General features: G+C 39.5%; 1 protein-coding gene across 4 annotated transcripts in view; it reads right to left on the bottom strand.

The window, feature by feature from the left end:
- The window catches only part of wdr7 (WD repeat domain 7), a 163,261-nt gene that overhangs the window by 127,559 nt on the left and 16,433 nt on the right, over positions 1–19,269 (bottom strand). For all 4 annotated transcript variants that reach the window (XM_028601996.1, XM_028601997.1, XM_028601998.1 and 1 more), the window contains 5 exons: positions 9,187–9,334; positions 7,921–8,036; positions 7,289–7,421; positions 5,988–6,208; positions 3,708–3,903 (listed from right to left, as the gene is read on the bottom strand). In XM_028601996.1, the coding sequence (XP_028457797.1) occupies positions 3,708–3,903; positions 5,988–6,208; positions 7,289–7,421; positions 7,921–8,036; positions 9,187–9,334 (814 nt within the window). The remainder of the gene's footprint in view (positions 1–3,707; positions 3,904–5,987; positions 6,209–7,288; positions 7,422–7,920; positions 8,037–9,186; positions 9,335–19,269) is intronic.

Below are 19,269 nucleotides of genomic sequence, written 5' to 3'. Positions count from 1 at the left end.
TTAGGGATATTTCAGTTAACCAGAAGATAGTAGCCTAAAGTAAAGTACAATAGTTTATACCTTCTACTATTATTTTTTAGCTAGCTGTTACCATGTGGGATGTAGCTTGATTGAGGGGTTTTAATTAATCTATTTTAGTTATTGTCATTCTACAACACAGGGCTGCACAACAAAATGCATGTAAAACTAAACAAAAACTAGGATTAGTTGTGCCAAGGTTTACATCCTCAGGAAAGAAGCTGCTCTGTAATCTATATCTATTAGTGCTGTCAAACGATTAAAATATTTAATCGCATTAATGTCATAGTTAACTCACAATTAATCGCTCACTGATCGCTCTATATTTCTGAATATCCTATACATGGTTGTGACCATTAGTGCTTTCTGATTAGCCTGTGTTTGTATTGAAATAAGAGGCTGCTGTGGCCCGCCGTGTGTGTGTGTGTGTGTGTGTGTGTGTGTGTGTGTGTGTGTGTGTGTGTGTGTGTGTGTGTGTGTGTATATATATATGTGTGTGTATATATATATATATATATATATATATATATATACATATATAATATATATAGGCAGCTTTATTTATATAGCACATTTCAGCAACAGGGCAATTCAAAATGCTTTACATAAAACCTGAAAGAGCAGTTAGAAAACAATTAAAAACAATTTAAAAGACAAGAATAAATTTTACAGTGCAGTATAAGAATTTAAAGAACTGAGAGATAAAATACGCAAATAAAGAGCAGTTAAAACAATTAAACATATAAAAGCAGATAAAATAGGTTAATTAAAGAAAGGACCAATATGTACCAACAATGGGCCCAGACGCTTCACAAGGCTTGGAGTTTTTGTTCCCCATAGTGACAGAAACTTTAGCATACTGTGATTTTACAATGTGATCGTCACTACAAGGCTAGGTTATTTCTTCGGCAAACCTTCGTAAAAATAGAGTATTCCATAAATAGTCCAGAGCTTCATTTAGAGTGTCATAGAGTATTCCATAAATAGTCCAGAGCTTCATTTAGAGTGTCATAGAGTATTTCACAAATAGTCCAGAGCTTCTCCAAAGTGTCATAGAGTATCTTATAATAGTCTAGAGCTTCTTTTAAAGTGTCATAGACTATTTTTATTTATTTTTAGGCCTTCTGCCTAAATTAGTTAGTTACTTTGCAGCAGATATCAATTATTTATTTATTTTTCACCTTGAATATTCCTGGAATTTTGCAAGACTGGACTGCTGGGTGCTTGGGTTTCATATTGCTGGTAATTGATTATATTTGGTTTACTGTCCAGACCTACACCAGACTTGGATGAACCATTTTTAAATCTTGCCAATATAGAGATATTATATTTGGAATTGCATCTTAACACACATCACACACTGGACCAATGTTCACACACTTTGGTGTGCTTTTGGTCTGGGCTTGTTGGTTCTAATAAAGGACAATCTAAATGCTACAGTGATATTTTGGCGTAGAAGAACTTGACTGGTCTGCAACAGAGCTCTGACCTCAGCCCAATCCAACACTTTTGGGATGAACTGGAACACCGACTGTGAGTCAGGCCTTATTGCCTAAACATCAATGTTGGACCGCACTAATGCGGTCATGGCTGAATGGGAGCAAAAACCTGTTATAGCAGCAGATCATTGCCCATGCTTTTGGAATGCCATATTCAGCTATCGCATGTGTCTACATACTTTTAGCCATGTAGTTTACCAGGGTAATCATACTTTTTTTACCTCAGCCTTCCTTCTGCCTGTTCATTTCTCTCTCTCTCTCTCTCTCTCTCTCTCTCTCTCTCTCTCTCTCTCTCTCTCTCTCTCTCTCTCTCTCTCTCTCTCTCTCTCTCTCTCTCTCTCTCTCTCTCTCTCTCTCTCTCTCTCTCTCTCTCTCTACACTCCTGCACTCTCCTTCTAGTTCTATCAATCTTCTCTCACGTCATCTCCTACTCCCCTTGTCTAGATGTCATCTGTTGTCTCTTAAATATGATTCAGGTCACATATAGTCATCTCCATCTCTGACTGCGACAATCCTCTACCTTTACAGAAAGAGAGGGAGACATCATTAGCTGGCAGAGCTGACAAGTATTGGCTCTGGTATTGAGTGAGAGAAGAAGTGGTACCATTATACCTGGGTGTGTGTGCGATGAAGGGCCTGTGAGCCATGGCCCTATTACATGTCCAACGCCTGAGTACACACACACCTTCCTTAATTTCACACTTAGCTACCCTGCAATCTCCCAGCACTACAGCTCATTCAGGTCACACACACACACACACACACACACACACACACACACACACACACACACACACACACACACACACACACACACACACACACACACACACACACACACACACACACACACACACACACACACACACACACACACACACACACACACACACACACACACACACACTAATGTTACCTCGACATGCACATACTGCAGATTGTGTTGTCATGGTAACAAGTAAACAGAGCATAAGAAGAAGGTAAACTGAAACACAGGATTTAGAAATTTGCTCTCCTTTTTAAAGTTGAAGTTTATTGTTAAAGCAGCTGAAAAAAGGTTAAAGGTTTTTAACCTTTATTTCAAGGACTACACTTTCCACATATAGCAGGTTGTTAATGGTCTTTAGTAGAGGTGTGAATCTTCACTGATCTCCCGATTCGATTATGATCATGTCGGCGATTCAATTCGATATCTCGACGCATCACGATGCGTCAAATACATTTTTCTATTAAAGACATGTAGGATATTTAATTCATAGCTTTTCAGCTTCAAAAACCAAACATTCTGCAGTGCTCGAATACTAAATAAACTGGATACATAAAACTACAGCACTGAGCACATGGCACTTCCTGAATGTGCAAAACATAACAGAATATGTAATTATAATATATGTGATTCGATGCATCGATTATTTGATTAATTTCAACACCTCTAGTCTTTAGGGACATACTGTATTTTTGGGTTAAAAAGGAAGATTCCTTAAGAACGTATCATTGTGCAGGTTAACAAGCGAGATGCCACCACTGCAATTGGTTACTTTAGCCTAAAAACTGGATTTGTTCATAGCGTGGGGTGCCAAATACACTCTCTAAAAGTTTGAGTTTCCACCGATGCGTTACACATTACAACGGTTATTTTTGCATTTCCATTAGCAAAAATTTGAAGGTACCTGGTTTTTTGGTACCACCTCGGTCAAGGTTCCAAGCGAGCTGAACCGATACTTGGCGTTAAAATACTGCAGACCACTAATTGGCCAGTGAGAATTGTTACTAGACTGACTTGGGACATCTTGCATTACCCGGCATTTTTTTTAAAAGCTGCGTCGCATTGAAGATGCTGTCACGGCAGTTTCACAGTTTTCCCAGTTACCAAATGTAAACGTTTTGACCTATTTTCACTGATACGACCGAGGCTTTTTTTCTGAAATAAGCGATCATGCTGAGATTAAAGCAGTTGAAGCTAATGAACCTTCTGAATTAATGGGACACACTAACTACTGTTGAATTGCCACAGGATAGTAGAGAGAAATATTTGTGGGAATGGATTGTTTTGGAGCCCTTTAGTTCATTGCCAGCCATTGCCATTGGAGAAAGGTACAGTAAGGATTGCATCTGCAGCTGAACTTTAACTCATGCTAATGGTTCAGCATTTACCCAACTCCAAGCAAGAAGAGGTCACCGAGTTCTCACCTGTATCCATCTGCCAGACGTAGACGGAGCCGTCAGAGCATCCCACCACCAGGTAGTCATCTGCCGGACGCCACTTGATGACCTGGATGGGGAAGAGGTGTCGCGACGCCAGCATGATGCACTTCCTCTCCCTGAGACTGAGCAGACCAACGGAGTGGTCGCTGGCCACCGAGCAGACGCAGTGCTGCACCCGAGTCTGCAGAGGAAACACAGCATGTAATAATGATCATCTACAGAACTGTACCCGAGGACAAATTGGAAGGTCACTGACAGATAAGTGGAGGAAAAGATAGAATTGAACTTCTTTATTGAATTTGAATCCTTTAATATTCTTTTAGGTTTCAATAATGTTAAAGCCTGTGTGTCTAGGATAATTCCTGACTTTGGCTCCTGTTTGCGTTTAGGGGTTTCACAGAGTTAAGTAGTTAACTACTTTATTTCATCCACTAATCAGCGCTGTGGGCAGTAGTTTACTACTCATGTAGGATATATATCTGTATAGGATATAATTGTAGCAAGTATCGCCAGATTTGGAGTAGTTAATGTCTAAAACAGCAATGCCTGTATACATCTCATGAGACCAAATTCAAGCTTTTTGGAATCAACTCAACTCGCCATGTTTGGAGGAGGAGGAATGCTGCCTACGACCCCAAGAACACCATCCCCACCGTTAGACATGGAGGTGGAAACATAATGCTTTGGGGTTGTTTTTTTGCTAAGGGGACAGAACAACTTCACCGCATCAAAAGGACAATGGATGGGGCCCATGTACCATCAAATCTTGGGTGAGAACCTCCTTCCCTCAGCCAGGGCATTGAAAATGGGTCGTGGGTGGGTATTCCAGCATGACAATGGCCCAAAACACACAGCCAAGGCAACAAAGGAGTGGCTGAAGAAGAAGCACATTAAAAGGTCCTGGAGTGGCCTAGCCAGTCTGTAGACCTTAATCCCATGGAAAATCTGTGGAGGGAGCTGAAGGTTCGAGTTACCAAACGTCAGCCTCAAAACCTTAATGACTTGGAGAACACCTTCAAAAAGGAGTGGGACAAAATCCTGATATGTGTGCAAACCTGGTGGCCAACTACAAGAAACGTCGGACCTCTGTGATTGCCAACAAAGGTTTTGCCACCAAGTACTAAGTCATGTTTTGCAGAAGGGTTAAATACTTATTTCCCTCATTAAAATGCAAATCAATTTATAACGTCTTTGACATGCGTTTGTCTGGATTTCTTTGGTGTTATCGGTCTCTCACTGTTCAAATGAACCTACCATTAAATTACAGACCGATCATTTCTTTGTCAGTGGGCAAACGAACAAAATCAGCAGGGGATCTTTAAATGTAGAAAGCCAGAGAAAGCCTGATTTGATAGTGGGGGTTGATCGAAAATGTAGAGGGAGGCAGTTCCACAACTTGGGCCTGGCCACAGAAGAAGCATGGTCACCTTTACGCACTAAAAAGTCACTGAGATATGCTAGAGCTAGCCCGTTCAGAGCTTTAAAAAGGAAAAGGAAAATCTTGTAGTCAAATCCAAATGAGAGTAATAGTGTACAAGAGTCAAACCCCAGCCTGAAAGCAGGGTTTCCACGGATTTTCTGTCCTTAACTTTATACAACAATAACCTGACTGGTCAGTGATGTAATGAGTTATTCAAAGAAACACAGTAGCTCTCACAGATGTTTCTCCTGCAGTGTTATTGTTGGAGAGACATTAACTCACTGCAGATGCTCAGTAGGCCAGCTGTTAATTGAAACAGGATACTGATGTAACATTTGCTTTGGTGAGAACTTCTCAGAGAAAGAGCCAAATGACTTTTGTAATATTTCAAAAAAGAGAACAGACACAAAACATGAAATGTCTTAATTAAAGCATGTGTGTGAAAGGTCATTTTCATCAGCATCTGACATCTCATTTCCATGGTAACCACACAATTCTGACCATTGGATCTTAATGTCAGTTAAACGGCATAATGTTTGGTTTAATGGACAACCGTGTGTGTGTGTGTGTGTTTGTGTGTCTGTGCATTCAACATTTGACCACAACACAATGTCATTAAAATTCTCTCCAACAATAACATCACCCCCGTAACATTTACATCTAATGTCAGCAACAAAACACACTTCTCCCTCTCGGTATATTCATCACACACAAATGCAACAAACAGAGCAAAGAAAAACAAGCAACTCAAGACTGAAAAAGAGAGAATCTGTCTAGTGAGCTATCCTGAAAAAGAAAAGGCACAAAAGAAACAAACACATAAAGCTACATGTCAGAGGTCTTACACTGCAGTTTTCAGGTGGGACAATGAGCTGGGTGATCTCTCCTCCGTGGACACAGAAAATGTGCTTCATCTCTCCGGTGAAAATGTCCCAGACGATGACGGAGAAGTCCACTCCTCCAGACACCAGCGAGCGCTGGTCGTAGCGGGGGGAGATCTGGTACGGATACAGGACGCATGTCACCTTGTTCCGGTGACCCCGCAGGGTACGATGGGGCGGCCAGCCTGCGGGACAGACGGACGCAACACTCAGAATCGATGAAGACATAAGATACGCAGAAGGGAGGCAAGCGAAGGACTCGAGGAGGCAATTTAAGGGTTATGAGATGCAACCAGTGTGACAGTAGATATATTGGTTTTAGCAGGAAATCAGAAGCATTCAATTGGTAACCTGCATGCGCATCACCACATGAGTACAGGAATTTCCTCTAATTAATCAGATAGAGAGAAGGAGTTCTTATTTTAGCAGTTCCTCATTATCATGAAGGTCTAAGGACCCAAACGTCATCAATAAAGTGATGCAGATTGTGCTGGATTTATTTTTTTTCAAGTCAAGAGTTTTTGATCATATGCCCCTGTCACTAAGACTTTATGGTGTGCAACAACTTGCAAGCAGCTCCTCATCAATAATTGAGTGAAACATAACAAACAGTAAATATCCTTCCCTACTATTACACCACAAGATGCATCCTTTTCTTCTTGTGTCTACTTGTTCTTCATTATTCACGATACATGAGGTTGAGTTGCAATCTGGACGAACAATGCTGTTAATCAGTCATTTATTCTGACACCAGACAGAGAGGATAAATAAGCACAAGTGAAGTAGAAGAGTGCAGCATGACTTGCTGACCTGATGATGCTGGATGACATCGCTTAAACTGTCCAATCAATGTGTTACTTGTAAGTCCATATGAACCCATGTTTACAGCTCCTAATTTGTTTATAATAATCAGTGTGAACACAAAACGAACCAGAACTAAAAGGCAACGTTGTATCATTTCTTCTTTAGTCCAGAGCTCATTAAATGAACTAGCTCCTAACAGCAATGATTTGAGTTATTAAAGTTCAGTTGGCAGCCCAGTTTTGTTTATTTATTGATTGTTTAATGTAGATGGCCTGTTTACTGTTAACTTTTTGTCAATCTGGTAATGGTTACAATTAGGGTTAAGGTTAGGGTTAGGTGCCTTGAAGTCAACGGTCGCAGTGCTGCCTGGAAGGAGACGTTGGGGGCTTAAAACACCATCAAGCTACTTTCTCAACACTGGACAGCTTCTAGCTCCCTGTGTCTCTCCCTCCCTCCCTCACCTCTCCTGAGCATGTGCTCCCCCTGCAGCAGCTGGACAATGGCGGTCTGAGTGGCAGGAACCAGGATGATGCTACCGTCTTCTCTGCCACACACCAGACGACCCTGAGAGGGGATATACACGCTGGCTGTCACCTGCGGGAACAACAACACACACACACACACACACACACACACACACACACACAGTCAGAAACACAACAACCAAACTATAATGCCAGTTATCCAAGTATATCAATTATTATTTATATTATATCCTTTTTTTTTCTTTTTATCTTTGTTATCTTATTTTACTTATTTCTAGTATATTTCTTGTATTTTCTGTATGTGTGTGTAACTTGCTGCTGTAACAGTAATTTCTCAAATTGGTTTTAATGGAGTCCACCCACCTACCTACCTACCTACCTACCTACCTAAATATTCAGTGAACAAATACAATCTAAGAGAGGATATCCAGAATCCCAACTGGCTTTCACAAGAAAATGAGGAGAAACATATGAAAACCTGGAGCAGAATCAACATCTATTCCAGCTGTATGACTTTTCAATGCTAAACTAAACACTTTCATAAATTCATTTGGAAAGTGCATTCTATACATTTCATTTTTGGCCAGGGAATTTGTCTGAGTTCAAACCTTGATGGGTCCTTCTTTTCCAGGAAGAGCACTTAGCTGGTCGATGATCCCTGCAGACACGGGGGTCAACTTATCAAACGCCTCCTGGAGACTGATGGTGGACGACACCTGCAGCTCTGCACAGAGACAGAGAGAGGCAGAGATACAGCCTGAATAAAGCCTTGAAAAAAGAAGTGTTGAATAAAGTAATAAAACACTACACTTGAAACAAAGAAATAGAACAGAAAAGAAATAGAACATAAAAGCAATTTCACGCAGCAAATGTCATATTTAAAGGCATATGACTATTATTGAAGCCATCATCTACTAACTAAATGGATCAAATAGTTAGAACATTTAATTAAAAACAATATATTATCATTCCATATTGCATATATGGAGCATCTAATAGTTATCTTTTTTATATAACTTTTTTTATTGTTGTTTTAGATATCAATTTACTGTTTTTGGTTGGATCAAACCTACTAATTAAAAAAGAAAAGTAAATTAAGTCAATTCTATGTGAAGTTGTGTTCATGTGCACTAGAGGAAAGTTTAAAAAAGGGCAAATTTTGGTCTTTTTCTGAACTTTCATTTTTACAAAATTAAATTCATATTCTCCAAATCATGAACCCATTTAAGGAACCAAAAAATTTCAAAAACATTAACTGCCAACCAACCAGCTAACAGTCCCATGACACATTTTGACCACTAGATGTCACTCAGCCTCAGTGTTTCACCACTGTCTCAGGGTATTCATTTTTCTAACACTCAACAAAAAGTAATCCACTAAATATCAGCGGACCATTTATCAACTATGTGAAGCATATGGACTTCATGGCCCATGAAAAAGAGAAATCAATATAATTTATGATAAACCATGCAGGAAACATAACTTTATTTCTTCTATTTTAATGTTGAATTGAAATTGGTACACGTATACATTATTATCAATGGTTTTCTTCTTTTTGTCATATTTTATAAACAGGCAATGTATATTTCTAAGTGGTTATTTTTGTATAAATGATTACTAAGAGAAGACGGCAAGAAGTGTGTTCTTATCAGTGTTCTTTTGGTTGTTTTTCTCTTTCCAACTTTTTTTTTTATAAACAATCATTTCCTGTAAAAGTAGCTTTTAGATCAATTGTGAGAGGAAAGAAATATTCTGTAACGTCACTGTAAGAACACCAGTGGACTGTGTGTTTTTTTAGTTCATTAAGACCAACAGTAGCAGGCAACACTAGGTCTAGGGAAATGATTGTGTAACATCAGTCACGCCCTCCTTACCTGCAGTGGTCGACAGCGGCTGCAGAGGCGGGGTGTCTGGGATGCTCCACAGGGACAGTCTGCCCGCTGAGTCTCCCTGGATCAGCAACTTATGGAGGGGCTCCCGTCGGCCGAAGAAGAACCGCGTCACAGGAGGACAGATCAGGAGCTGGAGGATGGTGGGGGGGAAAAAAAAAGAAAGACATGTCATCATATGAAAGCCTGAAGCATCACATCTCCCAAATAACACCTTCAACAGTAGTGTTTGGGGGAATTTCAGCCTAAAATTCATCGGAGCACATTTTTCTTAACAATTGGAGTATTCCTTTACAGACTTTTAGTTTATTTTTTCATGCTATAATGGTTCTTAGTCTGAGAATGTGAAGCTGAAATGTTTGGTTTTGCTCTCTGGTTGCCTTCAAACAAACAGCAACAACACACAACACACGGCACACTGCAGGAAAACAGAACCACACAGCTCTGATTCAGCTGGACATCTGACTCCTCTACAGGCTGAAAACATGTACAAATCATTTGATAGTAAATACTGGTTGCATCTAACATGCTGTGTGGGTCTTACTGGGGCTTTTTCATCAGGTCAGGGCTGATAGGATCAGAGGTACATGGAGTCCAGCAGTAGAGCAAATGTAGCCACTGTAAAATTCCAATGATCACACCCAAACTGTTGCTTCCCCCATCAGAACATGTGCTAAATGCTGCACAGAGGAAGGACTGGTGGGGTTAAAACTACAGGTACAAATAGGATGAGGCTCAAGTGACTGAAGCTAACCAAAATATAAGTGGCCAGCAGTCTTCCCAGGTACTTAGGTACTAATATGGAAACTAAGTCATATCTGACCTCAATACCTAAACTATTTCCACCTTTTTAACGCTCAGCTGGTTTGCTCAGTTTACGGTCCTTTTATTCACAGGCTTATAGCATAGTCATTTCATGTCTTATGCTGCATTTCTACTGCATGGTACAGCACTTTTTTGGTTATCCATTGGCAAACGGAGATAGTACCTGGTACTTTTATTGGTATCAAGGTTTCAAGCAAGGGTACAACTGACGAAGTGCCGTAGTCTTGGGTTGTTCGAGAATGAGTAGTTCAAAAGAACGCATGTTTAGGGGGAACAAACTGAATTGAATCATTTTCAAGTCATTCTCTTCTCAGTTCATTATAACCTCTTTGTCAAGTCAAGTCAACTTTATGGTCAATCCTGCAATATGTGCCAGACATACAGAGCAATGTACAAATAAGATAAAGAAACATAAGTAATATATACAATACAGTAATAAATTATAAATAATGCAAATTTAAGGCAAAATCATACAGTACAGAAAACTAAACATGAAGATATTTGAAATGTCCAATATAAAAAGGAAAAGTTCCTGAGTGTCTTCTTTTATATAAAGTGGCCAGTACAGATCCTGATGTAAGAGGGAGGGTGTTGAGCTTCTTGACTGCCTGGGGAGTGAAGCTGTTTGCCAGTCTGGTGGGACAGGCTTGGATGCTCTGGTACCATCTCTCAGATGGCAAAAGGCTGAAGAGGCTGTGTGAGGGGTGGCTGAGGTCAGCTCTGTCAGTTGTGAGTCGAGTGCGAGGAGCAAACGTGCAGGGACTCACTGAGTAACTGATTCGAATGGTTTGACTTTGAGAAATGGTGCGATTTTTTTTTTTTAATGCCAAATGCAGGTGGATATCTCACATACAGTAAATCCTTTAATCTTGAGAACCTAAACATGACCAGCTTTCTTAACTACATAGAGCCTTAATCAGTCACATTACCTTCATGATATTTGTCCCTCAACAGGAGGAGTGGATCAGGTGTTATTTACAGTGGTTACCACTATCCTTTAACAGGTAGTCAGTTTCCCTTTGCTCGGTTCAGCAGCAGTGAGGTGTTACGCTTGTCCAATCATAAGATGAAGACACATAGACAGTTGTGTCAAATCTATTCATCTGGATACATTAGAGCCTGACTGGTTTGAACAGGAAACTCAACAGGTGTAAGAAGGACCAAATTAAAAGTTTTGCTAGGAATCACCAAAACAAGGGCAAATTTTTGTCTCATTACCAGCCATGACCATATGTGAGGAAAGATCATGTATCACTTTAACTGTTTCACAAGCCAGCCTATGCTCACAAGGTTTCCTGCAAAAGTTGGTCCTGTTTGCTTCAGCTGTGTCCTGATGCCTTATGATCCCAATCAAAAGTCTACTGCAACTCATACTCCTCTTAAAGAATAAAGATAAAACTGACCAAATAACTACTGCTGGAAGACAGAATTTCCATATAATGGTGTTCAATGGACAGAATGAAAGCTTGTGTACCTGTGGAAGTGTAAGTAGGATGGGCTGCCATAGTCAGAGCAACAACAAAATTTGAAGAGGTACAGAAGAGGGAAATGGCTGAGGTGTGTACGACAATCGGTTAGTTGGCTCATCTGAACGCTGTACACAATCACAGAGTATGCAGTGCCATCAAAAGTTTTTTTTTTTTTTTTAAAACATAATCACAGACAAACTAAATCACAACTTGATATAAGATGTGAATAGAAAAATCCAACATCAGTGAGTCTTATGTTTTGAGCAGACAGCACAGTGGCAGTGAAAGACAGGAGGAGAATATCAACCCATGATAACTTGCAAGAATTTGTTGTGTTTGTTTTAATTGGCTCTGTGCTGCAGATGGGTGGGGTTTATACCCATTCACCTGTATTATATATGGCAAAAACTCTAAATTTAAAAGGCACAGTTTGGATGTTTTGAAGTGGGGTTGTATGAGGTACTAATCCTTAGTCACTGTATTACCTACATTAAATGTTGGTCGGCACATGCTTGGAGAATTGGACACGGAAGCTTAGCAATGTACTGCAGTGGGGGCAGCAGCAAAACATATTTTTGCTACCTAATAAGAGGCCCACCTACTACTTCTCCCTGTACACCAAACTCTCCACCTCCAATCACCAGTCCGTCAAGCTCCTAAAGTTCGCGACGACACCACCCTGATTGGACTCATCTCTAGTGGGGATGAGTCCGCCTACAGGCGAGAGATTGACCACCTGGTGGCCCAGTGCAGTCAGAACAACTTGGAACGCCCTGTAGACAGTTGAGTTGGCTGTGGCCTTAATGAAGGATGTAGGCCCACCCGCCTCAATCATCCTGGGTGACTCCACAGTCAACATTGTGGACTCTTTTCGCTTCCTGGGCTCCGTCAGCTCCCAGGACCTTAAGCGGATGTTCAGCTCCCTCATCAAAAAAAGCACAACAGAGGATTTACTTCCTGAAGAAGAAGTTCAACCTGATAAAGACAATGATGGTGCAATTCTACACTGCCATCATTGAGTCCATCCTCACCTCCTCCATCACCATCTGGTACGCTGCAGCCACTGCTAAGGACAAGGGCAGACTGCAGCGTATCATCTGCTGAGAAGGTGATAGGCTGCAATCTGACAGCTCTCCAGGACCTTCACACCTCCAGGAGACTGAGGTGGGCAGCAAAAATTGTAGCCCATCCCTCTCTCCCCAGGCACAAACCGTATGAAACCAAGTGGTGTGCTCACCATGGTGAGAGGACCAAAACTTCACACCATAAAAACAGTTTCTTCACCTCTGCAGTCAGCATCACCAACAAGGCCCCTTCACTGTCATTGACACTCTCCTTTCCTTTGGCACTACATTTTCTCAACAGTAGAACTTCCATATTCCTACGCATGAGCGCAACTGTGCCGCGCACTTTATTATGCAGCAGATTAGCTGTTTGGGTCAGGCTTTCAGAGGTTTAGAGAAGAGACAACAAATTGAGGAAAATAAAAAAGAAGGGATTATGACCTCAATGACAAAATGCCGTTCACTGTGAAGACAAGGAGGACACCTTTATTAGCCAGAGTATACAGAAGAAGAACTTTTGCAGGGGGAGACTGAACGGGCTGAAAGAGCGAGGAAAAACTTCTGCGAAAAGGAAAGGGCTAAAGCAAGGTAAAGCAGGGATAATATTCGAAATATAACACTTAAACTGATATTGATTTTTTTTATTTTTTTTTTTAGGTAGGCCTTCTTTTTGGTGTTTAATATATGTTTTAGCTGATGCCACCATCCACAGTAGCACATTGCTTAGCTTCTGTGTTGTTACTTTGGTCCATTTCGCCAAACTGGGGGCGTGCCGACCGCCAATCTACTGTAGGACTAAGACTATACGTTCCTCATACAACACCACTTTAAAATATCAAAACTATCCTTTCAGTTGGGTGTAAAAATACAAAGATAACTTCGAACATGGTTGTAAGGATAATGTACATTACCATAGCATTTCTGTTTTCATTCACTACCTAACTCTAATCACTTTTACTTTTACATTATCCATTGTTAAACTACCGTTAATGGAAGTAAACACTTACTGCAGATGTGTTTTAAATTAAATTAAAATTAGGTCTGCGTTAAAAATTGCATACTAGCGTACTGGGTACTACATACTCAATCAGTATGTACATGCATACTGCTTACTAAATTAACAATTAAGTATGCCATTACTAGCAGACTGTTCACACTGAAACGATCGGTCTTCTCACCAAACAACTGCATCAATCACATGACTATATATGCACATGAATGTATTTGCAATTGAAATAGTACTTTTGTTAGAGAAAATAAACTCTAGCAGCAGACTGGTGAGTACGAAATGTCTCTGTTGTTGTACAAATGTAATTTTCCATTTAAATGTATATTATCCTAAATTTAACACGATAACAAATAAACATGGATGAAGTGTTTAGTTTTCAGTAACATCAAACACCATTATCAGCAATCACTATTACTAAAATATGATAAATATAGGTAAATTAGCAATAAATGCCTGTCTCTATTCACCTCAACTGCAAAGGCCATTGTAATGAACTTCATCAGTTGAGAAGTTTCTGGACATTAAATATAAATTACTTTAAACCGTTCAACAAGAAACCCACCCCTTTTTTCAGACTGCATGTTACATAGATAAAACTGTAGATGGATCAGACAACTAAAAACAACACCCACTTATTATTCACAGACAAATTAAAACAAACACAAACAACTTTTTGCCAACAGGTCTGATGACCACACAGAAACACCATTTCATCTTGTCCTATCTGTACCTGAAACTGTATTTGTTAAAAAGAAAAAAGAAAAGAAGGTTGCATCCCCGATTTTAATATCTAAATATGCAGATGCATTCCACAGTTGGTGACTGGTCTTTACCTGAATCTTGTCACAGCAACTACATTTTTACTTTTATGTTGAGTATGCATCATTAGTGTTTAAGTTTACAGACAAAGTGACAGGTTCCTTTTGAAACCAAATGTAACCCAAAATGTCATGGTATTTCTGCAACTTCCTTTTTTCTTAGGCTTATCATAAACTCAGGGACTCAGCGGGTCATTATTTTGTTAAAAAGCAGCTTGGGGACTTTGCATGCATCTTCATCAGTATGAAGACAGATGAGGAGGGTGATGGTGCTTTTAGAGTAAGAGTTCTGTTTTAGTGGGAAGAGAGCATGAAATCAGGTGAACTAGAATGAGTTCAGTCTCTCAGTCAGGCAGGAAGGAAACCCAAGACAGGAGCAAACAAAACAGGCAGTTCACTTCCAATGGCATCGACTCGGCGGCTTACTCTTCTATTCCAACACCAACAAAATTGAATGGAATTCCTTTGGTAACTACGCTGATAATGAGATGTGATGCATCAGGATCTGTCTGATTGAGCTCAGCAGGTGATACTGTCTGATATAGTAGCTCAGCAATTGATTGTTTGATCAATCACAATTTAAAACTAGGTTCCCAATAGAGTAACAAGTTAAGGTTTTGTAGTTAGGCTGACCAGCTAATGGTAACAGATGATAACATTAATGACATTTTATTTTTGCCATCTGTGTTTTAGGTTCGAGTGTAAAGACAGGCCTGATGTGGAATCTAGTAACTTCTGACTGTAATTCAATGTATTTGTCCATTTCTTTCTTTTTAGTTCCATTATGGGTTTCCTATGGAAACCCTGTAAGGCAAGTTAGAAAAACAGTTTTGGTGATCCATTTTTTAAGTCTGTTCTTAATTGTTTAATCTCCTGTGTTTAGGACTTAAGAATAGGTGGAAAAAGTATTGCCAGGGTACATTTTTCGAACCAGGTGATTCCACAAGGCCGTGATTTTGTGACTTTCTTCGTTGTGCATCATACGTTTTGCGGTTGATTTGGTCATTCTTCCCATTTGTGGTTCTTCCATAAAAGTAAGTAGTCTACATAGTTAAAGGATTCCTTCAATTTAGTCCAGTTATAAACAACATGGATCAAAGATGTGTGGCTTGGTTTAAGTTGTTGAAATAATGTGATGATGGATGGGGCGCCCTGGCAGCTCACTTGGTTGAGAGAGAACTCCCATGTACAAAAGGCTCAGTCCTTAACGCAGCAGCTGCCGGTTAGATTCCGGCCTGCGGCCCATTGCTGCATGTCATTCCCCCTCTCTCTCCCCTTTCCTGTCTTTAGCTGTCTTGTCAAATAAAGGCCCAAAGAAAGAATCTTTATAAAAAAAAATTAAAAAAAATAGTGATGTGATTGATTTTGCGAGTGCAACTTAAGGTGGACACCAGAGTTTAGTGCATGGATAAAATTAAAACTATTCTAGTTAATATAAAATACTCCTATCTTGCACATTGGGTTGTTGCGCAGTTCAGCATCTTGTGGCCAAAATGAGTATTACAGCAACAAACATTAAAAAAAGGACCTTTTTTCACCTCTTCATAAGTTATAAACGCATGAGACAAAAAAAAAGAATTTAAATCAGAAAATGGATCACCAGAATTGATTTTTGTCACTAAGGCCTACCTTTCTTATGGAAACAAAAAGAGTTTTTTTTAAAGAAAAAGGTAAGAGAGGGGCAAACCTTTAAAAAGGCCATTATTCTTTAAATACCTATAATTGTGATCATCATTATTAATAATAGAATCCCATTTGTCTACGTACTCATACTTCTTACTAAACCATAAACTTTATTCACATTTGCAAATGCCATTGTTGTTGAGTTTTCTCTTTGTATAATAATATTTTTTCAGAGCAAAGTTTACAGCACTAAATAGCATGTGGTCAAATTCCCTCTGAGCCATTCTGACTGAAACAACAAGGATTCAACACATTTTCAAATGTAAGCCCTACAGACATTAGTTAATCAATCTGGAATATTAAACTGTCCAAACATAAATTTTCAGCTCGGTTATGTTCGGTAAATTAGCATAAGTCACGATACTGCAGAGCCCTTTGAGTTCTCATGAAAGGAAAAAACAAACAGTTCTCTAAATTAAACTGACTATACTCTTCCTTTTGAAATTCAACCATTGTTTTGTTTCTGAAATGCAACATTTATTATTAGTATGGAGAAATACCCTACATAAGACTGACATGACCTCCCTGTTTATTACCAAGGTGCAGAGTGAATGTGAGCCACTGAGTGGATGTCTGTGTTTTCGCTGCCATTCTCACAGTTTGCTCCTCTCATCTCAGCTCATTACTTTCTGGCTGAGCTGCAAAGTCACAACTCCAAAATATCAAAAACTATTTACATTTTCAGCTTCATCTCAAAAGTACAGTACATTTAAAACCTCACACTGAGCTCAACTCTTACACGCGACTATCTACCTCCAACATCAACCTCACTTAAAAAAGGACCATACCAAAGTTTTTTTTCACAGATTTGACCTTAACTGACATTGATTAATTTCTATGAAAATCACAGCTATCCATCCCAGTCTACGTTTAGTTATCTTAGTCACTTTTATTTTTTTACAATTCTTGTAATCAATTAGGTCATTTGAAAAGCAAAAACATCAAATATTCCCTCCAGCTTTGCTTATGTGAGGATGTGCTACTTTTCTTTTCTTTATTTCATGATAAACTGAATATCTTTGGGTTTTAGACTGTTGGGGAAACAAAACCTGACCTTGAGTTTTAGCAAGGTACACAACTGTCTGACATTTTATAAACTAAACAATTAGCCGATTAATCAAAAAAATGTAATAGAATATTAAAATAAGTACTGAAATACTTAAAAGGTGCAATATGTAATATATTTACTGTTTTAAATTCAAAAATGACCACAATATGTCATCAGTTATTAAGGAAACATGCTAAGTTGAAATACTATCTTTTCTGACAACGATGCTAAAGCCGGTATTTTCTCCTTTTAAATTTCCATTCCATGACGTAATTTCTATTTATGTTTTGGCCTGTGTGTTGGTATCAACTGCCCAGTTTGACAGCCAGGCCGGGTTGCCAGATGGTCTGTAAAAACGTAAACCCAGCGCGCTACAGCTGTAGTACAGCCCTGGAAGCAGTAAACAAATGAAAGGGATCAATGGAGATAGATTCTACCCGACTTAAAAACTTTGGCATGTTTTTAACAGTTGCATGACCAGAGATGTAACAAAACCCGGGTAAATATTGGATATGTATTTAAAAGATGGAGACAGCTTGGCTAATTTCCTCCTAAATCTGTTAGCATTAAGATTCAGGCTAATTTATCAAGGCAACTAGGGACGGGCATTTTCAGTCATTTCAACATTTGTGTACTCACATTGAATTATATAGAGTACTTGAGTTGGTACTCGCAAAAACAATTGAGACACAGCCAATAAAGAGATCTTGACTGGTCCTGGCTAACGCCGCTATGCTTACAAGCCATAACTGCTAACGTTACCGGAGGACCAGGCAAGCAAGCCATGGCTGTTTACAACGTGTAGCCTGTTCACCGGCTGTAGCCAACAACGGTGAGTAATTTTAAGTTAAGAAAGGGTGGCTTTAAATCTGGTAGAGAGGATGGCAAGATGATGATGTTTTAGCGGTTGTTGCAGTAATAGTGGTTTCCATTTACCTCGGAACTCAGAAGCCGGAGCTGGGAATGAGGTCACACCCGAGTTGAATGGGTTCCATTTACAAGTCGGATTTTCATTAGCTCTAGTCTAGTTAGATATTGTTAGCAATACAAGTTTATAACAACGCATTACACTGTTTTTGGTGCATACAAACAGCGTAACAACATGTCCACAGTTAGAAGTTGAACATGCCTGTGTGAACGACTGATTTAGTGAGACACAAATAAGACAAAAGTGCTTATAACTTTATGTTACTACAGCTTTCATAACTGTTGATACAGGGGGCAGCCATGTTGGATTTTGAACTCGGGGTACTACGAGGTTGTCCGAGGCTCGAGCTCGGAAATCCGAGGTCAGGGGGCGTGTTTCCGACTTTGACTTTTGAAAATCCAAGTTCCGAGTACAAATCAGTATAGGAAATATTCAAACACCATATATTTAGCAGTAATATATAGAGGGAACCATGTGTAGTCAATGAGCCAAAACATGCTCAATCATTGGTATGGTCCTTTAAATATAGTATAATGCTTTACTTCCATTTGATGGTGCAGAAAATCTAACTAAATCTAACTGAATTAATGACTCTTATTTTAAAAGATTATACATTTTCACCAATGCTACTAAAAGTTGGTGTAATTGCTGTAATTATGTCCATTTTAGCTTTAGCAGCTCAGCCAAGAAGATGAACCTTCTTCTTCCCACCTTTAGTATTCAGTGTGCATTTTCTGGGGCTTACTGGTGCCTCTAGAGGCCGGTGGTGGTATAGCAGCTCTGGGGTGTAGAGCTCCAAGTCGCACCCGCTGGCAGGGAGGCACATCACCTCCACAACCACTTCCTCCTCCTCACCTCCTTCTCCTTCTCCACCCTTCCGAGAGGAGTCAGGAGGTCAAAGGAGGGAGGGGACATGGCAGCATCCGAGGACAAAATAAAATAAAAGGAACAACAACAACAAAAAAGGCACAGACAACACATAAATACCTACACACAAACAATACAATAAATAATAAATACACATATAACAACGTACTGAAGGTCCAAAACGAAATCATAACCACACAGAAACCACAAAACACCAAGGGTCAGGCTCACGCACAAGGATTAAGCATGGCCATTCACCATCTTTTAAATGAAACTGATGATTAAGCTAAGTAACCGTACTATGTAATAGTATGTTTTTACATTTCATTATTACATTCTCAAATAAAAGCTGGTATT

The sequence above is a fragment of the Perca flavescens genome, chromosome 16 (assembly GCF_004354835.1).
Source record: "Perca flavescens isolate YP-PL-M2 chromosome 16, PFLA_1.0, whole genome shotgun sequence".
NCBI lineage: Eukaryota > Metazoa > Chordata > Actinopteri > Perciformes > Percidae > Perca > Perca flavescens.
This window is presented reverse-complemented; position numbering and strand designations above follow the sequence as displayed.